This window comes from Vipera berus (genome assembly GCF_964194415.1).
Source record: "Vipera berus genome assembly, chromosome: 4".
NCBI lineage: Eukaryota > Metazoa > Chordata > Lepidosauria > Squamata > Viperidae > Vipera > Vipera berus.
In genome coordinates this window covers 58,065,031-58,084,680 of record NC_138206.1, presented here as the reverse complement: position 1 = coordinate 58,084,680, position 19,650 = coordinate 58,065,031, and the positions used below count along the sequence as shown (strand labels likewise).

The window sequence follows — 19,650 nt, the reverse complement described above, 5'->3', positions numbered from 1 at the left end:
ATTCTTTTTTTTAGTGCAGTGGGCCCAAGCTTTTATAAGATCTCACAAACAGTTATGAATACAGGTCTCTGATGTTTGCTGCAACTGGCATTCGTTGGTGTTATTGCTGTCATGGCTAACAGTAATCCAATATTCTGCCATTTTGAAACTTACCTACCCCTTTTTAAAATATTCTAAGTAATGGCCATCCCTACATCTAGTGGAAGTGAGTTGTATGGATTAATTGCACACTGCTTAAAAAACTGGTAATCACTGGATTCACAATTTTTACATTGTTTCAAATAATCTGCAAAAATTGTTTTGAGAAGAGAGGATAAAGGGAGCTTTCAACTGCATTTTTCAGCACTCCTATAATCTTCTTCTCCTACCAGCTTCACACATATGGAATGCTTACGTACTTATCCACCTGGCAAGATAAGATATCGACAGGTGATGATTTATTAGTTGGAGTTTAAAGTGCCCCAAAAACACAAAGTACATTTTCATGCCAGGGATTTTTTTTTCTTGAATGAACTGCTTTGAGAATAGCACCGAGCATGATTTTAATTTTTTAAAAGTATAGTAACTACTTAGTTAAATAAGAGGAAACCAGGCAAGAAGCCATGTAACTAAATAGTTAGAATACAAACCTTATTAATTTTTTGTTCTGAGTTTTGGGAACCCCACCAGAAAGAAAGAAAATGGAGAATTTTCTCCAGAAAGATCCAGCCTTAATCCAGTGAGGATTAAGAAAAATCTAGGGAGTTTGAAAATCAAGAAAATGTAACAAAAATCGGAGAAAATAATAGCCTGATTTTTATTAGCAGGAATTCCAAGGTCTTAGAACAACAGATTGGAAAGACCATCTATGTTGCCCTGTACATAATTATAGAAAAAATGTTAAGCCTTTATTTGCCTGCTAAGAATTTTTAGTCACCTAAACAAAATAGCGCCTGTTACTCGTCCCAGCTTCTGCCAACCTAGCAGTTCGAAAGCACGTAAAAAAAATGCAAGTAGAAAAATAGGGACCACTACGGTGGGAAGGTAACAGCGTTCCGTGCGCCTTTGGCGTCTAGTCATGCCGGCCACATGTGACCACGGATATGTCCTCGGACAAGCGCTGGCTCTTCGGCTTTGAAACGGAGATGAGCACTGGCCCCTAGAGTCGGAAACAACTAGCACGCATGTGCGGGGGAACCTTTACCTTTTTTAAGTATGCTGGTAGAACATCTGTAAGCCTGCTTGATTAGTGTGCTGGCTTCACTGGTCATTACAGAAAACTACTTTGTGCTAGAGTTTCCATTGTTTCGTTGCTCAGTTTGAAGGAGCAGCCAGTGAACTTTATCCTATTGGGAGGAAGACTAAAGCCTGCTCAGCTTTCTGTTGCACAACATAAAATTTAGTTCTCAGGAACCATAGCTGTCCTTTAAAACAAACTCCAGAGCAGACAGGCCATAGACCTTCTAGATATAAGCCATTGTCTCCCACACAGATCAACCCACAGAAATAAAAATAAATCATATATGTTGCACAGTTGATATCATTCATGTCCTCCTTAGCAACCAGAAGATAGAAAATAAGGCTTTTTAAAATAGAATTTTGCTTCAAAGCCAAGAAGAAATGTGAATTGTAGGGATGGAATAAATTTGAATGCAAAGGCCAAGATTGCAAAGTAGACTGGAAAATTTAAAAAATGGAGAGCAATAGCAAGAATACAGAATGGACATGCCCATACAAACAGCTAGATGTGAGTGTGACTCAAGGGAGATAATAGTTTGTTATAACACATCAGCTGCTGAACTCTGAATTGATTTAATTGTCGTTAGGGAACTGAGCTACCAAATACATTGAAATTGTTGATTGGTAGACAGATAATAAGCAGATTCATGTGATGTTCCATGAAAAAACAGATGTCTAATTAAATAAATGGCCAAAGCTCATCAGAACCTGGTGAGCTAGGCATGGCAAGACCTAATAAGATTTCATAATTTTAACATTATTTGAACCGGGGGGAAAAGACAGTCTGGGAGTATACTTTAGAATTCTCCTGGGAACCATTTGCTAACCCCAAGCATTGGGGTTTTAAAGCCCAGTATACAGTATATTACAGGACCACTGCACACTTTCTAAAATCTAAGTGTTGAAGGCAATTAACAGAGGAGGCATAACTGAGGACCAACAGAAGCAAAACTGGAAGAAAATAGGAATCTTCCATAATATTTGTAGACAGATAAATGTCTACTTATTTGTCTTTGGAGAAGAAAAAAGACCTCCAAAAGTTTCACAGAGATGGAACATACCAGCATGACATTTTTTAAAAAAAATCCTGCATAATTTATAGGGCTGGTTCCCCGCCCCCACCCCCCCACCCCCGTGCTATAGCAGCATAACCTACGTTGGCAGCCTAAGCACCATTTTGCACTCTTCATTATGCTTGAAATATAACTTTTTTCTAGGACATCATTGGAGTAAAGTGGTGGCTATCACACATATCCATTCACACACACACATAGTTTGAATACTGTTTGGAAAAGCAAAGTGGCCTACTTTTTTGAAGAATGAGTCAGAGAAAGAAATACCTCAGATATTTTCCCAGAAAATATTTTAAGGGCAGGCAGACTAAAGAGAGCTGGTTAGAAGAGAAGTAGGATGAAAATAAGATAAAGCAATACCCGAGAAGGTGGTCTCCTGACCTCTTTCATAGCATCATCTATTTGTTTCAGCTCCTCATAGCGATCTCTGGATTCCCAAAGTGGCTGGAGCATTACTTCTTCAACTTCTGGAAAAAGCTAACATAATGGGGAAAGAAAAGTTATCTGATTATCACCGGTTAAAAAAATGCTAACATTATACTGTATACAATAGAGAAGGATTGGGAGTAGGACCCTGGCAAATGGACACTTGTATTTTATAAAGCCTGAGAAAAATATATATATAAAAAAGATAAGTTGTCCTATTAAATGAAGGCACCATTTGGGATTTGATTATATATTTCAAGTCTCTTACCCTTGTTACAGTTTCAAACATTGGAATAAGAACAAATTTGAGGAAGCCAATCTGTGCTGTTGGTTTGGTCACTTTGTCTCGGTCCATAAAAGGTGCCACTGGAAGACCTTCAGACTTTTCCCGGTCACTCTACAACAAGTATAGCAATGTATCATAAGAATGTTAATACACAAACCATGTCATTTATTTATTTTTAATTATCTATCTAATACAATTTATGTAACCTGTATTTTAGCCCAAGCAGGGTGTTTTGAGTGCTATTCAGCCAGAGAAGCAATATAAATACAGTTTCAGAACAGGAGTCCCAACTGACAATTGTGTCATAAATGTCTCCGAAATATCTACCCCTCATATCTGGACTGGAACAATGTAATATAGAGAAGAGTGAGCCAATCCTTTCCTATAGACTCATCATTTTCCCACTGGAATCATCTCTGGCTGCTACTTATGTATGTCTGGATTTTTTTTAAACAGGAGACTGATGTGCACCTACTTCCAAATGATGGAAGATACTAAATTAGGCCCTGAATTTTTTTCCCTTCAAAATGAAAGGGGGAAATTAAGCCCACATCAAAAGAATAAATATACAGGTGATGCAGTTTAATTGAAAGAAGACCTAATCCAGGGGTCTTCAAACTTGGCCCTTTTATGACTTGTGGACTTCAACTCCCAGAATTCCTCACCCAAACACACTGGCTGAGGAATTCTGGGAGTTGAAGTCCACAAGTCATAAAAGGGCCAGGTTTGAAGACTCCTGACCTAATCTCTCATGAGCTGTATTGTTTTCTGGTTTTATACATTTATATTACAGTATGTATAAATGTTTGTGTGTTTGTAGACTGACAGGCTGACATACAGATAAACACTGACATGAAATTGTTGGTTAAGGTTATTTATTTTCCAATAAGGGAAAGATGTTAAATTAAAAAAAAAACCAACTCTTATTCCTCTTTTCTGTTCTCAGTCACCAACAAGCTTTACTTGATGTGCATCACTGTGACAGCCTAATCTTTGGCAAACAAACCATTCCTTTATCTATTGCTCCCTACAATCACCTCCAAAAGAGAGGTCTAGTAAAGTGACCTTTCAGAACTAACTCGACTAATCTATTAAAAACTACTAGACTTTCCTTTCCTCGCCTATCTTTCTCTTAACATTGTTTTACTGATTGCAGACTGAGTTATATAATTCAGCATCTATCACCTGACCCACTTAGTCTTCCTTAGCTAGCTGTGTTTTCTGTTGCCTCAAATCTAACTTGCTTGAGTTTGAAAATTCTTTATATGCTGAGCTGACTGGCAGAAACAACTCTCAAGAGAGAACAAGCAGCTTTCCATTAACATTTACACTATTTGGCTATATTTCTAGGTTGCATACTGCAGCAATCTGCAGTTAGACACAAAACTTACTGCAAGTATTTCCCCCCCCCCCAACATAGTGGATCCACAAAGTCAGTCCAACATATTTTTTTTCTAGTACAAACAAAAGACAAAAGGGTGTCCCAAACCTCCCACCCCATCATCCATGTGCAGAAGGCAATCAGGCTGTCTGCGGAATCTGAGTGTAACAATAATCAAAACACAACATCTACTGTCCACCCTAGAGGGTAGATACAATAACTTTTGCTATATTGGAGCTTGCAGATCCTTATGTGAAAGGGAGCCTGTGTGGGGATTGCCTATGCAGCTGTTCCACTATTCTGGTCTCCACGACCACTTTCTCATTATGCTTCATAACAACCAGCCCTGTGGTCCTCACACAGCAGCATTGCAATTGGATGGACCTCAGAAGGAATTTAAAAATATAAATCATTATGGTGATTCATCTGTAACTGTGTTATCTTTTTACCTGCATGAAATATTCTTCCAATAAGCAGTCCACCCAGGGTTCTGCTATTTCCATTGGGCGAACTTCATTGGAGATATCACAGCACTTGATCAGTATCATCTTCAGCTGAAAACAGCAAAGCAGTTTATGTGAGATCTTTATTTTATCTGCCAGTGTTTTCCCCTCACTTTGTTGTGGAAAGTCAGCAGTGAAATTAATACCAGGGCGAATAAGATTTGTTTGAAACAAATGGACTCTCTGTAATGATCAAAGCAAAACATACAGCCAAATTAGAAATCCTTCTAAGTTCTGATCCTGGTATCACGGGAGGTGGGCCCTTTGTTCTGGTTGCCTTCCCCTCCATTTAATTGAAAAGAGTGAAAGCATATTTTTACATGTCCACCAAGCAAGGCAGCCTGTCCTCAACTCACTGTAGACGTTAAAGCAATAAAAACCAATATTCCACAAAATGGTGATTTGAAGTTCAGCATTTTGAACATGGGCAATAAATGGGAACTCCATGGTCTATCAGAGATTCTACTACTATAACTCCCGGACCTTAAGCAAGCACAGCCAGTGCAGGGCTGTGGGAAGGTCTGCAGTTCAGAATCATCTGAATATTCCCCACACTTAGGTAGGATTGCTCTGAAATAGCTATATTATTAATCCTGGCTTCCTGAATGAGACAAGATCAGCTTCATGGGAACTGTGGTTGCCGAGCTATTCCAGGGATGCTATAAATAGGTAATGGAAAAGCTCGTGTATTTTTCCATCTCCAAATGATAAGAATCCACAAAGCTGAGGTTTTTGGTTTCGGGAATGCCATCAGGTTGCCCAATCCTGAAAGCAAGATTGTCTCTTTTTATTGATCTTTAAGCCAAGTTGGAGAATCTTTTCCATCTGAATAAATGCTAAATGCAAATAAAGAAAAGCTTCTTACCTGAGTTACATGTTCCTCATTTGAATAGTCAAACTCATCTAAGATTTCTTTGAAAGAATCCAGTATTTCAGCATGCTGTGCCATGTCCGTTGCTAGGATTAATGTAATTATTCCCTATGTTGTTGTTTTTTAAGAAAAAAGAAGAAACATTTTATGCTTCTGGAAATAGAACTATTCTAGCTTTCCATGTATTATCACCCCTTATGAATGGAGGCAAATATATGTGTCCCCGGATAATGTTGCAGGATCCAATCTGGGTCAATCACTGGGACCAGAGGTTTAGTCTTCTGAGTTTTTGGACTCATGCTAGAGCCCATTTTCAGGGAACTTCTCTCTAGTAGAGCTCTGATAGAAAGATGTTCTCTGAAGATGGGTTCCAGCATGAGTCTGAAAGCTCAGAAAACAAAACCCAGATTGGATGCTGTATTATCGCCCCTTGTTCAATTTCCCCCTTTTGGGACATGACTTATTCTGAAGAAGGAAGCTATTTTGGGGAAAAACACAGGACAGAATTTTGCTGAAACTCTATGCTAGGAGTTTTCAGTATAATTACCTTTTTTCCCCGTTATGAGCTATGGAAGGCAAATTTGGATCAGGTCTATAATCATGATATTAAGTCCAAACATGTAGGAAATTCTATTAGCCATACAGGGGGAAACATGTACATGTATTCCCCCCCTTTTTTTTGCATAGCAGGAGGGTTGATCTGGCATTGGTGTTTCTGTATGAACTGAGAATTGCTTTAACAAAACATCAAGAATAGATTTAGCATAATATGTTGTTTACATTGTTTTGCAATTTAAAGCATAATATGATTTTTTTATTTATGTGTGTTATGTTATATTACACTATGCTACGTTATACCCTTCTCTTTAGCATTCCCTTAGGGCTTTTCCCAAAAAACAAAACTTGCAATAAAACCAGTTAAATATATTTACACACTATAATGTAAAAAGCTATAATGTTTTTCCAAATATACCTGCAATATCCTTCACTGAACTGGAACCATTTCCTAGTTGTGTTAAACTACAAATAAGAATCATTCCTACTATGATAACTAAGGATGATGTGTGTTGTATCTAATCTAATTGAAAGGCACCAGCTTGTCCATGAGGTATTTATTTCATTAGGTTTGACTGTTGATGATGCTTCTATTGAATTGCTCAGATGAGACATGCTGACTAGGAGAATATTATTTTATTTCATTTCATTTTATCCCTGCCTGCTCTTAGTCACTGGGCTCTGTACCATCCTTTGATTATTATTTTTACAAGTAACTCAAGGCAACGAACACATTCAGCACACTATCCTCCTCCTATTTTCCCCATAACAGCAACCCTGGGAGGTGGTTTGAGTTGAGATAGAATGACCGGCCCCAAATCACTCAGCTGGCTTTCACGCTAAGACAGGACTAGAACTCACAGCCTCCCACTTTCTAGATACCTTAACCGCTAGACCAAGCCGGCTTTCATGCTATGTTTTACCTTGTAGCTCCAGATTTTAAAAACTTTTTATCAAAGTCTCTCTTGGCATGCTCAAAGATCTAGTCCTCTTTCTGCTGTTTGATATGCTTCAGAGAGCACTTGAAACATTTCAGTAAAACAGACTCAGATATTAAGCTCTCAAATTTTCAACCCATGGAGATAGCACTTGGGGAATCTCTGGCCATGCCTGGTCAATAAGAGTTTTTAGAGCATTGTAGTTAAGCATAATTTTGAGGGGTACAGTCTCCTTAATCCTGAGACAGACCAGCTGAATTCAGTTGCAATTCTCTGTGACAGAGAACATATGTGGAGGTGACCCCATACCTTTGAAGCCATACCTATCTGATCCGTTTGAACTGTTCCTTATCAAGACTGGAGAAAATGTTGCATTCTGGCTGTGCAAGGATCTGGAAAGCCACCGCACAGTGATGATTCTCTAGTGGGGAAATATCATTGTAGCGCACAGCTAGCTCTGTCCGTGCATTGATCTGGTACCTTAAGTAAAGCAAAGGCATAAACAGAAATGTGCTAAATTAGCTTATTTCTACAATGGAATCAAAAACAGGGAACTGAGGAAATAATAAATTCCAGGTGTAATGTAAAAAACCAGAATGTGAAAATAAGCTATGAAAAAAAACTGATCTCAAAACTTAATGCATCTAATATGGCATATGCCAGGGGTAGGCAACCTCGGCTCTTTTATGACTCATGAATGACTCATGAGTCATAAATGCTGACTCAGGAATTCTGGGAGTTGAAGTCCATGAGTCATAAAAGAGCCGAGGTTGCCTGCCCCTGGCATATGCTTTCATGGGTTTCCTGTCTTCTGCTCTCCATTCCAGACCACCACAGCATCCTTGGTCTTGGTGGCTGCTCTTAAGAAAGACCTTGGAGGTAATACTATGGATGCAGTGAAAGAGGGGAAACAGGAAAGCCACATAGTCAAACTGGCTTTCTGTACAGATCAGGTTTGGATTAGAATTACATTGTTAGAAACTGGATCTAACAAAAATGTAGACGTGTGTTTAAAGTGCAGTTTTGCATACTCTACTGCTACAGCAATTACCTCTGCAAAGAGGAAACTGTTTATTAAAGTAAATGCTGCAATGGTAAATCTGCAGCAAAAGTACCAAGTTTTATCTACCGGTATGTGTATCTGAGTGTCTGTGCATGCAGGCATATACTTTTATTCTTTTATGTTGGGAATTACCTTTCCCTTAGATCTTGAACTATAGCATTTATTTATATCTCTATTCCAATACATTTTTTTTTATTTTAAGCTTTTAATTTTCTACCTTTGAGTTTCTGTTAGCTTTTAAAACAATATACACTGAGCAAAGGACCAATATGAAAAGAGAAAAAAGATCCAGTGGACAATCAGTTATAATGGGCTTTAGTGTTACATCTGTTTCAGATCTCTCTTGAAGTAGGAATTATTTACTCATTTAAAAAAACCCACAATCTTTTTAAAGGGGAAAAAAGAGATACACGACATAATCATAAGCCAGTAAATCATATACAGTGCCAAGATGTGTCCTAGGAACCACTGTTTCTCAGAAAGATTCATGGAGTCATATATGGAAATAGAAATGTGGTTCTCGTATTCATTAATGTTCACCTTCTGATACAATTCATCTTTAAGCTCAGGTTGCTGCCTCTTATCCAAATGCCACCTCTTCACTTTTCCCAATTTAATTCTGCTGCTGTTCTTGGGAGGCAAAATGTTTTCAGTACACTTTCACTATCCTCATCCATTAAATATATAGCTAATTTGGAAGCTATAATGGGATGTGTTCTGTTTCATTTTTGCATTGCTCCTTCATTTTTTTTTCACAGTTCAATCACCCATTTCAATGCTATTTATTTACAAACCTGCAATTATGTTAACATTTTTGTTATTAATCTTTATAATTCTGTAAGGATGCGTGCCTGAAGATACAGTCATTGTACTCTGTTTGTTCCAATGTTTTACTAACGCAAACCAATAAGATGTTACTTCCTTCCTCAAGATTGTTTTTTAAAATACATTTCCTACCCACACATATAGAGTGAAACATACTTCTATAAATACATTACCACACAGCTTTAAAAAACATGTTTGAAGCCAAGGGTCAAAGAAGATCACATTTATTTTTCCCAGATCTAATAAAGATGTACACATATTGTTTTTAAAAAAATCTTCATTTGGCCAAGTGATCTTATTTGGGGTTTGATTAACTTCCTCTTTTAGAAGATGTATTATTGGCTACTCTAATTTGCTTAAACCTTACACTCTAGCCCAGGGGTGTCAAACTCAATTTCATTGAGGGCCGCATCAGCATTGCGGTTGCCCTTAAGGGGCCGGGTGGGTGTGGCCTGGGTGGGCATGGCCTACTGGGTGGGCGTGGCTAGAGTACGTATGGCCTACTGGGTGGGCGTGGCCAGCTCTACATCATTGGCATCAAGGGTGCCTATGGGGGCCTGGGCAGGAGTGGGACAGATCTGAGGGTCTCTGGCAGGAGGAGGGTCTCTGGGCCAGGGCCAAGGCAGTGGGGGCCGTTCCCTCACTGTTTCCAAGATGGCTTCACGGGCCACATGAAACCACTTCGCGGGCCAGATCCGGCCCCCAGGCCTTGTGTTTGACATGTCTGCTCTGGCCGATTATTATATCCTGCTAATGTAAATAGCCTGAAATTAATATCCTGTGTATATTTACCAGGCAGCAGAATGAAGTGTCTTAGGCACCGTGTACTACAGGAAGACAACAAAGGAGCACAGTTTAATTTATTGTCAGTATATTTTTTGCAAAGCAAGGGAAAAGGCTTTTTTGAGTTTTCTCCCCCCCCCCCCGGTGCCAAAATAATACCTACAGCCTTTAGCATTATATATTTCAATTTAGGCAGTGCATTTTCTATTCCACTAATGTCTTGGGCCAGCATCTTCAGGAATTGGGTGGAAGACCTGATGGTGGAATTCCTGCGAAAGGATGTTGCATAAGATTGCATAGCCAACTCACCACGGCCAACTCACCCCAGGACAACTCGCTGTGGGACAATTTAACAAATTCAGTTTAACGATTTAAAATAAATTAAAAAAATATTTTCAATTTTGTCATTCACATTTCATTCTGTCTCTCCTTTTTTTTATCCTTTCTTTAATGATTCTATTCCACCATTTCTTTGATATCAGTGTAACTCTTGTGGCAACCTTGGCTCTTTTATGACTTGTGGACTTCAACTCCCAGAATTCCTGAGCCAGCCATGCTGAGGAGAAATGGAGAAGTTTCCATACTGAGCCATGCTGGCTCAGGAATTCTGGCAGTTGAACTTCACGAGTCATAAAAGAGCCAAGGTTGCCTACCCCTGTCATAGACCCATGTTTAACATGAAGTTTCAATTGTGTTCTGTTTCTCTATGCAGTTGCTATATGCCTTTGACTCTCTTTCAAAAGAATACATACGTGTTATTATACCCTGGGTGATCCAGATCATGACACACTGATGCTGTCATTAGCATTAAGATATCCATTTGAGAAATCTTTGCCTAAAAGAGAAAAGGGAGAAAATACAGTCTTATAATTTCATACAGCTTTCACAACATCAGAAGGACATTTAAGTATCAGAAAAATAACATGAAACAAGGTTAAGTCAACACCTAATGGCTACATTTACTGCAGCCAGTTTAAAGAGCCTTTTTCTGGCAGGACAGCCTAGCAAATCATCCAAGTCTGGCAGTGATGTATAATTAACAACAGGATAGAGCGGAAATGTTGGATCTGCTTAACCGTGGATAAATTTTATTTAAATGCAAAGTTTGCTCAGCTTGCAATATGTGGTGCCAGGATTTATATTAGTCAAAAAAGATACTTATTTTCGTATTTCATATTTTATTTCAGTACCAAAGAGAAATAGCAATAGGGGAATACTTTTTATTTTCTGCTACTTGCTTGAGAAAATAACTTGGGGTTACACAAGAAATTCTTCTTCTTTGCAAATGTACTATATCAATAATTATCTTGCCTTGCATTATTCTCTCCCTACCAGTCAAAAGACCTGTTCAGCCTTTCTTTCTTTTTAGCTTTTTTTTTCAGGGTGTGGGGAGGAAGGAGAGAAAAAGCAATGGGAAAATATGGAAGCATTGCAACTGGGAAAAAAGAACATATAGACCAATTTTTCAAATCCCAGCAACTGTCTGACAAAAGTCTGATAATACAATTGTTCTTGTATTGGCCACTCAACCTGCAAATTTATGCCCACAAAGATAATGGGAATGATTAGCTTCTGTATGAAAATTTGAGTTCTACATATTTAAGTTTAAGTTTAAGTTTAAGTTTATTGAATTTATATACCGCCCTTTTCCCGTAGGACTCAGGGCAGTTTACAAGGTATTTAAAAACGTCAATACAATACAAAAGTTAAAAACAATTAAAAACAATTAAATTTGATCCCTGAAAAATATAAAACCCCAATTAAAAAAACTCTCAGCCTTGGCCGGAGAGCTCAAAGAGCCAGGTCTTCAGGTCCCGGCAGAATGAACGAAGGTCGGGGGCAGTCCTAAGCTCCACGGGCAGCTGGTTCCAAAGGGCAGGCACAACCACTGAGAAGGCCCTCCCCCTGGGTATTATCCGCTGGCAGTCTTTTACCGGCGGCAGCCTGAGAAGGCCCTCCCTGTGGGAGCACACAGGACGAAGGGAACTTGATGCCGGCAGCAGGTGTTCCCTCAAATATCCTGGACCCAAGCCATTTAGGGCTTTATAGGTCATCACCAGCATCTTGAATCTCACCCGGAGGGCAACCAGAAGCCAAGGCAGCTCGCGGAGTAGAGGTGTTACATGCGAGTATCGGGAAACCCCCATCACAACTCGCGCGGCCGCATTCTGCACCAGTTGAAGCCTCCGAGTGGTCCTCAAGGGCAGCCCCATGGGGTAACTTTCTTAATACAGGTGGTCCTCAATTTAAAACAGCTCATTTAGTTACCATTCAAAGTTATAACAGCACTGAAAAAAGTGACTTATGACCATTGCGGCATCCCCATGGTCATGTGAACAAAATTTAGATGCTTGGCAAGTGACTCATATTTATGAAAGTTGCAGTGTCCTGGGTCATGTGATCACCTTTTGCGACCTTCTGACAAGCAAAGTCAATGAGGAAGCCAGATTCGCTTAACAATTGTTTTACTGGCTTAACAGCTGCAGTCATTGACTTAAATGCGGCAAGAAAGGTCGTAAAATGGGACAAAATTCACTTAACAAATGTTTCATTTTAGCAACAGAAATGTTGGACTCCAAGGGGCAAATCCTTAAGACAGTGTGCAATGGAGATAATTTAGAAAATCTATCCCTAGCTACAATGGCCAGGACTGAATCAGGCTGTATAAGGCAACACCTCTCTCTTGCCACCTGCTTTGTAAGGCAAAATTCCCTTTTGGCCTGACAGTTTTGAGACACAATCAGAGTACATTGAATAATGTGGTGTTAGTAAATTAGGAATTCTGGATGTTGTAGCCTAACACACCTGGAGGGCCCTGTGTTGGAAATGGTGCAAGAGAATGGCGCAAGAAGTAGTTCAAACAGTTTGGGCCACCCTGAATTTGGATGAAAGAGGAAGCCAAGATGCTTTGATTTTCTCTTCTGTAAGTCAAAGAAACATTAAATGTATAGCATTTTCATTTTTTAAGGAGGGGAAAGTCATTAGGAAACTTGTATAAGGAGGCCTAACTCCCTCTTAAATTTGAATTTCTTGCTTGTTTTTTTTAAATTTTAAAAAATAGGACAAAGATTTCCCCTAATTAGTTTATATTTCATAGGAGGCATCAGCATCTTGAGCTATTACTGATTTATCCATCAGAGTTACTGTGGCTCAGAAGTAAGGAACATGCTTTGCAGGCTGGAGATCTGAAGATGAATTGCTGGCACCTGCAGTCTCCAGATAGGCCTCCTGTTTGAACTTCTGCTGCCAACCAGTGTTAACAATGTTGGGCTAGAACTGGATGGACCAATGATCTGATATAAGGTAGTTTTTTTATGTCTCTTGGACATTAAGAAACTGCCAGGATTATTAACCATCTTCTTTTCACTGGACCTTTCAATTCTTCACTTAAATGCATAAAAAATTGCACACTGAAGTGACCGTGGGATCAGCAAAGTCCCAGGGATGCGGAAAGAGATGTATTAGGTCTTTCAATATTAAGTTAACAAAACACTGTTGTTATAGGGGCAAAAGCATTAAAAAAAGCCAATGGATTTAATGATGTTTTCTGAAGTCCGTTTTCTTTTGATAGAACTGAAGAGAGAATAAAAGTGGCCAGTGAAAGACACACCTGGAGGTTGCAGAGTGAGATCATGCTGTACATCATCTGGGTAACACAGAAGCAATGTCGAAAATTATGGAATGGATTGTTTCTGTAATTGTCATGAATACATAGCTATAAAAATAAAGAGGAAAAACTGATAAAGAAAGCAAGAATGTGGCAATAAATCCCAATAAACAACCCTTTGGTGCCATTATTTTCTCCTTTTAGATTCTAGAATATTACAATATTATTGCTATTCTATCTTTGTACTTAAAAAAAAAGATAAACATAAAATATATTTTGTTTGCATTATTACTACAAAGAGGCTTGTTTCCGCTCATTCTTTGGGTCATATTCCATTTCTACTGAATAACAGTCGGCTAATCTCTGGTATAAGTCAGAGAATTGCTTCACAAGGTCACAGAATTGGCCAGATAAAAACACTGGAAATATTGGCATGTGTATCCATATTTTGTAAAGTAAACGCAGTGATGTGCAAAGGGGAAAATATAAACCTCCCGATTCAGGGAGGGGCTGACATGCAGAGTTATCATGAGAAAGGTCAATCACCAAGTACAGATAATAATAATAATAATAATAATAATAATAATAATAATAATAATAATAATAATAATAATAATAATAATAATAATAATAATAATAATAATTTTATTTATATACCGCCCTTCTCCCGGAGGACTCAGGGCGGTGAACAGGGCAAATATATAAAAAATACAAAAATACAAAAGTTAAAAGGAATTAAACATATGCCCAACTAAAAACAGTGAATACAAATATTAAAATAACAATAAAAAACCCCACCCATCCCCCATCAGGCCAGGCCGGCTTGTTCAAATAAGAATGTTTTTAGATCGCGACGGAAGGAGCGAAGGTCGGGCGCCATCCGGAGCTCAACCGGTAACCGATTCCATAGCTCCGGGGCGCCCACAGAGAAGGACCTCCCCCTGGGGGCCACCAATCGACATTCTCTGATCGGTGGCACCCTGAGGAGGCCCTCTCTGTGGGAACGCACAGGGCGGAGGGAAGTTGATGCCGGCAGCAGGTGTTCCCTAAGGTACTCCGGACCCATGCCATGTAGGGCCTTAAACACCATCACCATTTTGAGTCACCAAATTGTCCTGGATATACAGTGTATATATAATCCCATTCTACTACTCCATTTTGGGTTAAGCAACATTATATAGTATAGAAAAGGAATAAGAAATAGAACACCAGAATATCATTAAGGGCTGAAAATAAAACAAGGCAAAAGTTTACACCAGTATCATTTACTACACCATACTTTCCTATATCTTCAAATAGTTTCTACCAGACCTGTAATTTTTTCAGTCTGGTATTGTATTGTTGTATTAAGTTGTATTTTAATTTTGTATTAATCCACATTCATCCATTTTACTCCCATCTCTTCTTAAATACTTCTTAAATAAGTCATGCCACCTGTAGGTTAACTTCTATGTTTTTCCTGATATATCTAACTCTATCATAAAAGAAAGGCAAACAAGTACACTCTTATAGAAAACAATTTTTGTTTTTTCAATCAAACATTCACTCTGCACAGTACCACCATAAACTATCCACGTATACCTATTATCTTTCTACCTGAAGTAGTTGAATTAGTACCTTGGCTGAATGCTTACCAAAAATTGGGGAACAGATAACGACATCCTAAAATGTACAAATGCTGGAAAGAAAAATGCTGAAGAATTTTAGTTTTAAGCAGTATGACCATTTCCGCACTTTCGAAACTGCTGTATTATGCAGATTGGAACAGAACTAACCTTGGGGATTTATTTATGGAGTTTTAAAATATAGTTCTTATTTCAAAACATGTGTACAAAAATGTGTATAAATAGTAATATAATATATAATATATAATTGCAATGGTTCAGCTCATTTAAATGGTATTGTGAGTGTATGCCATGATTAAATAATGGAAGTATCTAAAAATAAATTTGATACAAAATTGATTCAGGACATGGAACAGGCAAGACAACTCAAATAAAAGAACTAATGGGCTGCTACATATTATAATGAGAGGTAGAGAAGCTGGTGCCCTCCAGATATTATGGATTATGTTTTCAAAATCCCTTGCCATTAGCCATCATAGCTGTTATGTCGTGGGCTCTGGTGAGCCGGAATGAAGACACACAGTTGTTCAGAGAGTAACACATCCTTTATTAATTATGACAGAGCTTAACCCGGGCCGTGCCCAGCCACTATATATATATATATATATACAGTCCAACCCTCTAGCAGCAGCCAATAGAATGGAACCCATGCTTCCCGCCAAGGTAGACCAATTGCAAGGCTGGAGACGGTCTGTCTAGGTTTCAAAGGAGCCGTTGGCTCACGTGGTGTGGTACCACAAGCTCAGTACATAACAATAGCTAGGGTTAATAATGGCTGAAGTTCAAAACAGTTGAAGGGCAGGAAGTAAACTCTCACCCAACAAACTATTGGATACAAAATTTAAGTTTTTTTCATTTTAAAAAAGGGTCCCCAAAATACTCTTGAGTTCAGTATTGGCTGAACCACAGCAGTTCTTACATTCTAAAGGCATTTTAGCACTGCACCCTTAAGCTGTTGTTATCTTGTGCTGATACCCACTAACTTCTAAGCTGGCTTAAGAAAAGGAAAATAATAATCTAACAATGTCTCACTCGAGTTTTAACCAGTGACCTTATGCATATCAAGCAAATGTGATATCCATTCTGCTCTTTGAACATCATTGCTAATAATACTGCAACAGAGTCTGAGAATTTCAGGGCAGTGATCATTGACCTAGGTGAGGGAGCGTTCCTACCTCTGCACATAGCGCAGGAAGCTACTTAGAAGAAAGTAAAGCTAACCAGACATCAACACTCAAGCCAGCAATAGGTAGAAAACATTAGTCTTAACGTGGAGTAGAACAATACAGACAGAAGTCATGTGGTGGACTGGGGGCAAATAGACAGTGAAGTTGTTTGTTCCCTTTGTCTAAAAATAGCTTCTGGCATGTACATGTAATGGACAACCTGGCAATGTTGGAATTTTATCGGTCTGAAAGTGAACTTCAAAGTACGCATGCTAAGAGTAACTTTAAAAAAGATGTATTAGAATGTAGTTTTAGAAAATTTTTAAAGAAAATCTTAGTGTTTTAAAATGGATGAAAAAAATATTTTCCCCTTAAAGAATCTGAAAGAATAGAGTGAATTTTGTTCATATAAATAGTGATAATTTATAAAGATTATTAATTACAAATTGAAATACATATTTCAACAGTAAGCAGTAATGGTTAAGATGATTGTTCCATTCAAAGAGGAGAATATATTTATGTTTTTTTATTTGGATATCACTTCTGGATTTTGTGCTTGTGAAGAAAAAAAATGAAACTTTGACTTTGGTTTTGCCAGTTAGATAGGTTTGTTGTTATAGAAATAGCTAGTTATATACTAATGTGTAAAAGTAAAAAGCGGAGGTTGTAATGTTGTTATCTTGTACTGTGCTAAAAAGAGTCGGAAATCAACGCCTTTTTCTTTGCTCTCTTGTACCTCATATTTTCTTTCCCCTTTCTTTTTTCTTCCCTTAATTTCCTACCTTTATTTTTGTTTGTATTTTAATCATCAATAAAATAAAAATTATATATAATTTTAAAAAAGAATGAAGTATGCACTTTGGGCATTTAATTTTTCAATGGTTATTTTGCATTCAGCTAACTTTTGTCTTAATTTCAAGTACTAGAGTCTACATTGAGAACATATATTTGCAGACTTACAAATCTGTAAAGTTATAAATATTTTAAATTGTTTAAAATCCATTGGCAACTTACCAGCCACCGTTTCAGTGTGATAGGGTTGATGTTAAAGTCTTTCACCAATTCTAAATCAAGATACATATGTTCCAAACAACTCAGCATCTGGAGGAAAAATTTAAAAAGCATATATTTTTAATTTTTCTTTGTGTATTAAAAATAAGTTGCATATAGTCTACTAAATGCAGCTAGGAAATAACAAATTTATTTTTTTTAATTCCCAAAACTTATTGAACTTACAAATCATGGCAGCCTGGTTGATAACTGAATGATATATTGATACCGTGTAATACATTGTTCTAAATTTTACATAATGCTTTTTTAATTTTTAACAAATAAGGAAGAAATCCCCAGAATTACAGAGGATGTTTACTTCTGTTCAAATCAGCAACATGATTCAGTATCCCTTTACTATGGCAGAGGGCCAATTCTCAGGACTCTAAATTTCTAATTCATTCTCTGCCCATACTAAATAAAACAATCTAATATTTTTAACAACAACAAAAGCCATTTTCTTCAGCAATGAATCGATCCCATTTTTGCAAACCCTTCAAATCAAGCTTTAGAATAGGAGAGTCCAATATTGGCAACTTTGTGGACTTCAACTCCTGAAATCCCCCAGCCAACATAGTTGGCTGAGGAATTCTGGGGGTTGAAGTCCACAGGCCTCCAAGTTGCCAAGGTTAGACACTCCTGCTTTACAGTTTGTTTAGAGATCAATCCCAGAAGAAAACAACATCTGTAAGAAAATAACACTTCATTTTCAGTTTTAGAACAGGAAACTGAACCATCTGTTTAACAGCACGCTCAAGGAAACAGTTATTTTAGATGACAGTCATAGGATATAAATTTCTATTTTTCAGCTGTGAGTGCTGAACATTCAGCATTTAAAACTTGAACATTTCTTTCCTCTAAATATTAGTAACACTATTACTTTAACATTTACAATATTCCACTATGTGAGCTGGGATTCAAATTATTTCAGAATATCTCCTCCCATGTCAACTTGGCTGTGCATTGAGATCATAGATAAGGAGCGTTTCTTTGGGCAGCTTTTGGAAGAGAGGTGCAAGATAAAGGCATGAAGGATACTTTGTGGTGATCCCTTGGCTTCATATGTGTTTATACACTAGGTTATGCTTTAACCATAGTTTAGTAAAGAAGCCAGAAACAGCCAGTCCTTGATTTGTTTCCCCTCAATTTTCTGTTGACTTGCTTTGCTTCTCAATAAATTGATTAAAGGGTAGGTTGGAGTATAAACCAGACATAAACTAAGAAGCCATAAATACATTATCTATCCATACTGTCAAGGGATGCAGTGGCTCAGTGGGTTAGGACGCTGAGCTTGTTGATCAGAAGGTCGGCAATTTGGCGGGTCAAATCCCGAGTGCCGCGTAGCAGAGTGAGTGCCTGTTACTCATCCCAGCTTCTGCTAACCTAGCAATTTGAAAGCACGTAAAAATGCAAGTAGAAAAATAGGGACCACTACAGTGGGAAGGTAACAGCATTCCGTGCACCTTTGGCGTCTAGTCATGCCAGCCACATGACCACGGAGACGTCCTCGGACAAATGCTGGCTCTTCGGCTTTGAAACGGAGATGAGCACCGGCCCCTAGAGTTGGAAACGACTAGCACGCATGTGCGGGGGAACCTTTACCTTTACCTATCCATACTGTCATATCACTGTTTAACCCTGAAAGGTAAACAATTAACCCAACAAAAATGTGGTTTCAATATAAGCTTTCCTGCTCTAAAATAAATCATGATGTTTTCACTGACCCTAATAACATTTGGATTAAACTAAAAATAAACCTTATGCTTTACCATGACATGCAAACCCTAATTTTGAAATGCTCTTTCTAGGGAACTTCAATAGGTGTTTTTTTAAAAAGCCAAATTAGCATACAGTATTCCTTTTGAGGGTGCATTTTAAATTTAACTTTAGCTAAATCAAAGAATGAAATAGAAATCTGCTACATATTTCTTTAAAATTAAAATTATATATTATATATTACACAAGTCAGTAGCAATTACAGCAGAGATATGAACACAATGCATTTTTCCACTAACATCCCTCATCCTCTATCGAAAATTCAAAACAGAACACTTCACATTTTGGAATGATACTGTCCTTCAGCATGATTTTTTTAAAAAACTTTTGGTACAAAATAATTTTTGCATAAATGTATATATTGGAGGAAATTGCTTAAATAAAACACAACCTCCAACCATTAAACAGAAAATTTAATCAAACAAGTGATATGCCAATGGCTGGTGCAAATCAAATTTAAACTGATCCCTACATCTCTAGTTTATTTGAATACTGAGATTTTAA

General features: G+C 37.9%; 1 protein-coding gene across 1 annotated transcript in view; it reads right to left on the bottom strand.

Annotated features, from left to right (window-relative positions):
- PDE9A (phosphodiesterase 9A) overlaps positions 1–19,650 on the bottom strand; it is a gene marked incomplete at its 5' end in the record, with an annotated part of 81,725 nt that overhangs the window by 5,164 nt on the left and 56,911 nt on the right. The window contains 8 exon segments of the mRNA XM_081327934.1: positions 2,652–2,768; positions 2,986–3,114; positions 4,834–4,938; positions 5,753–5,866; positions 7,578–7,731; positions 10,675–10,757; positions 13,533–13,637; positions 17,335–17,421. Of these exon segments, the coding sequence (XP_081184060.1) occupies positions 2,652–2,768; positions 2,986–3,114; positions 4,834–4,938; positions 5,753–5,866; positions 7,578–7,731; positions 10,675–10,757; positions 13,533–13,637; positions 17,335–17,421 (894 nt within the window).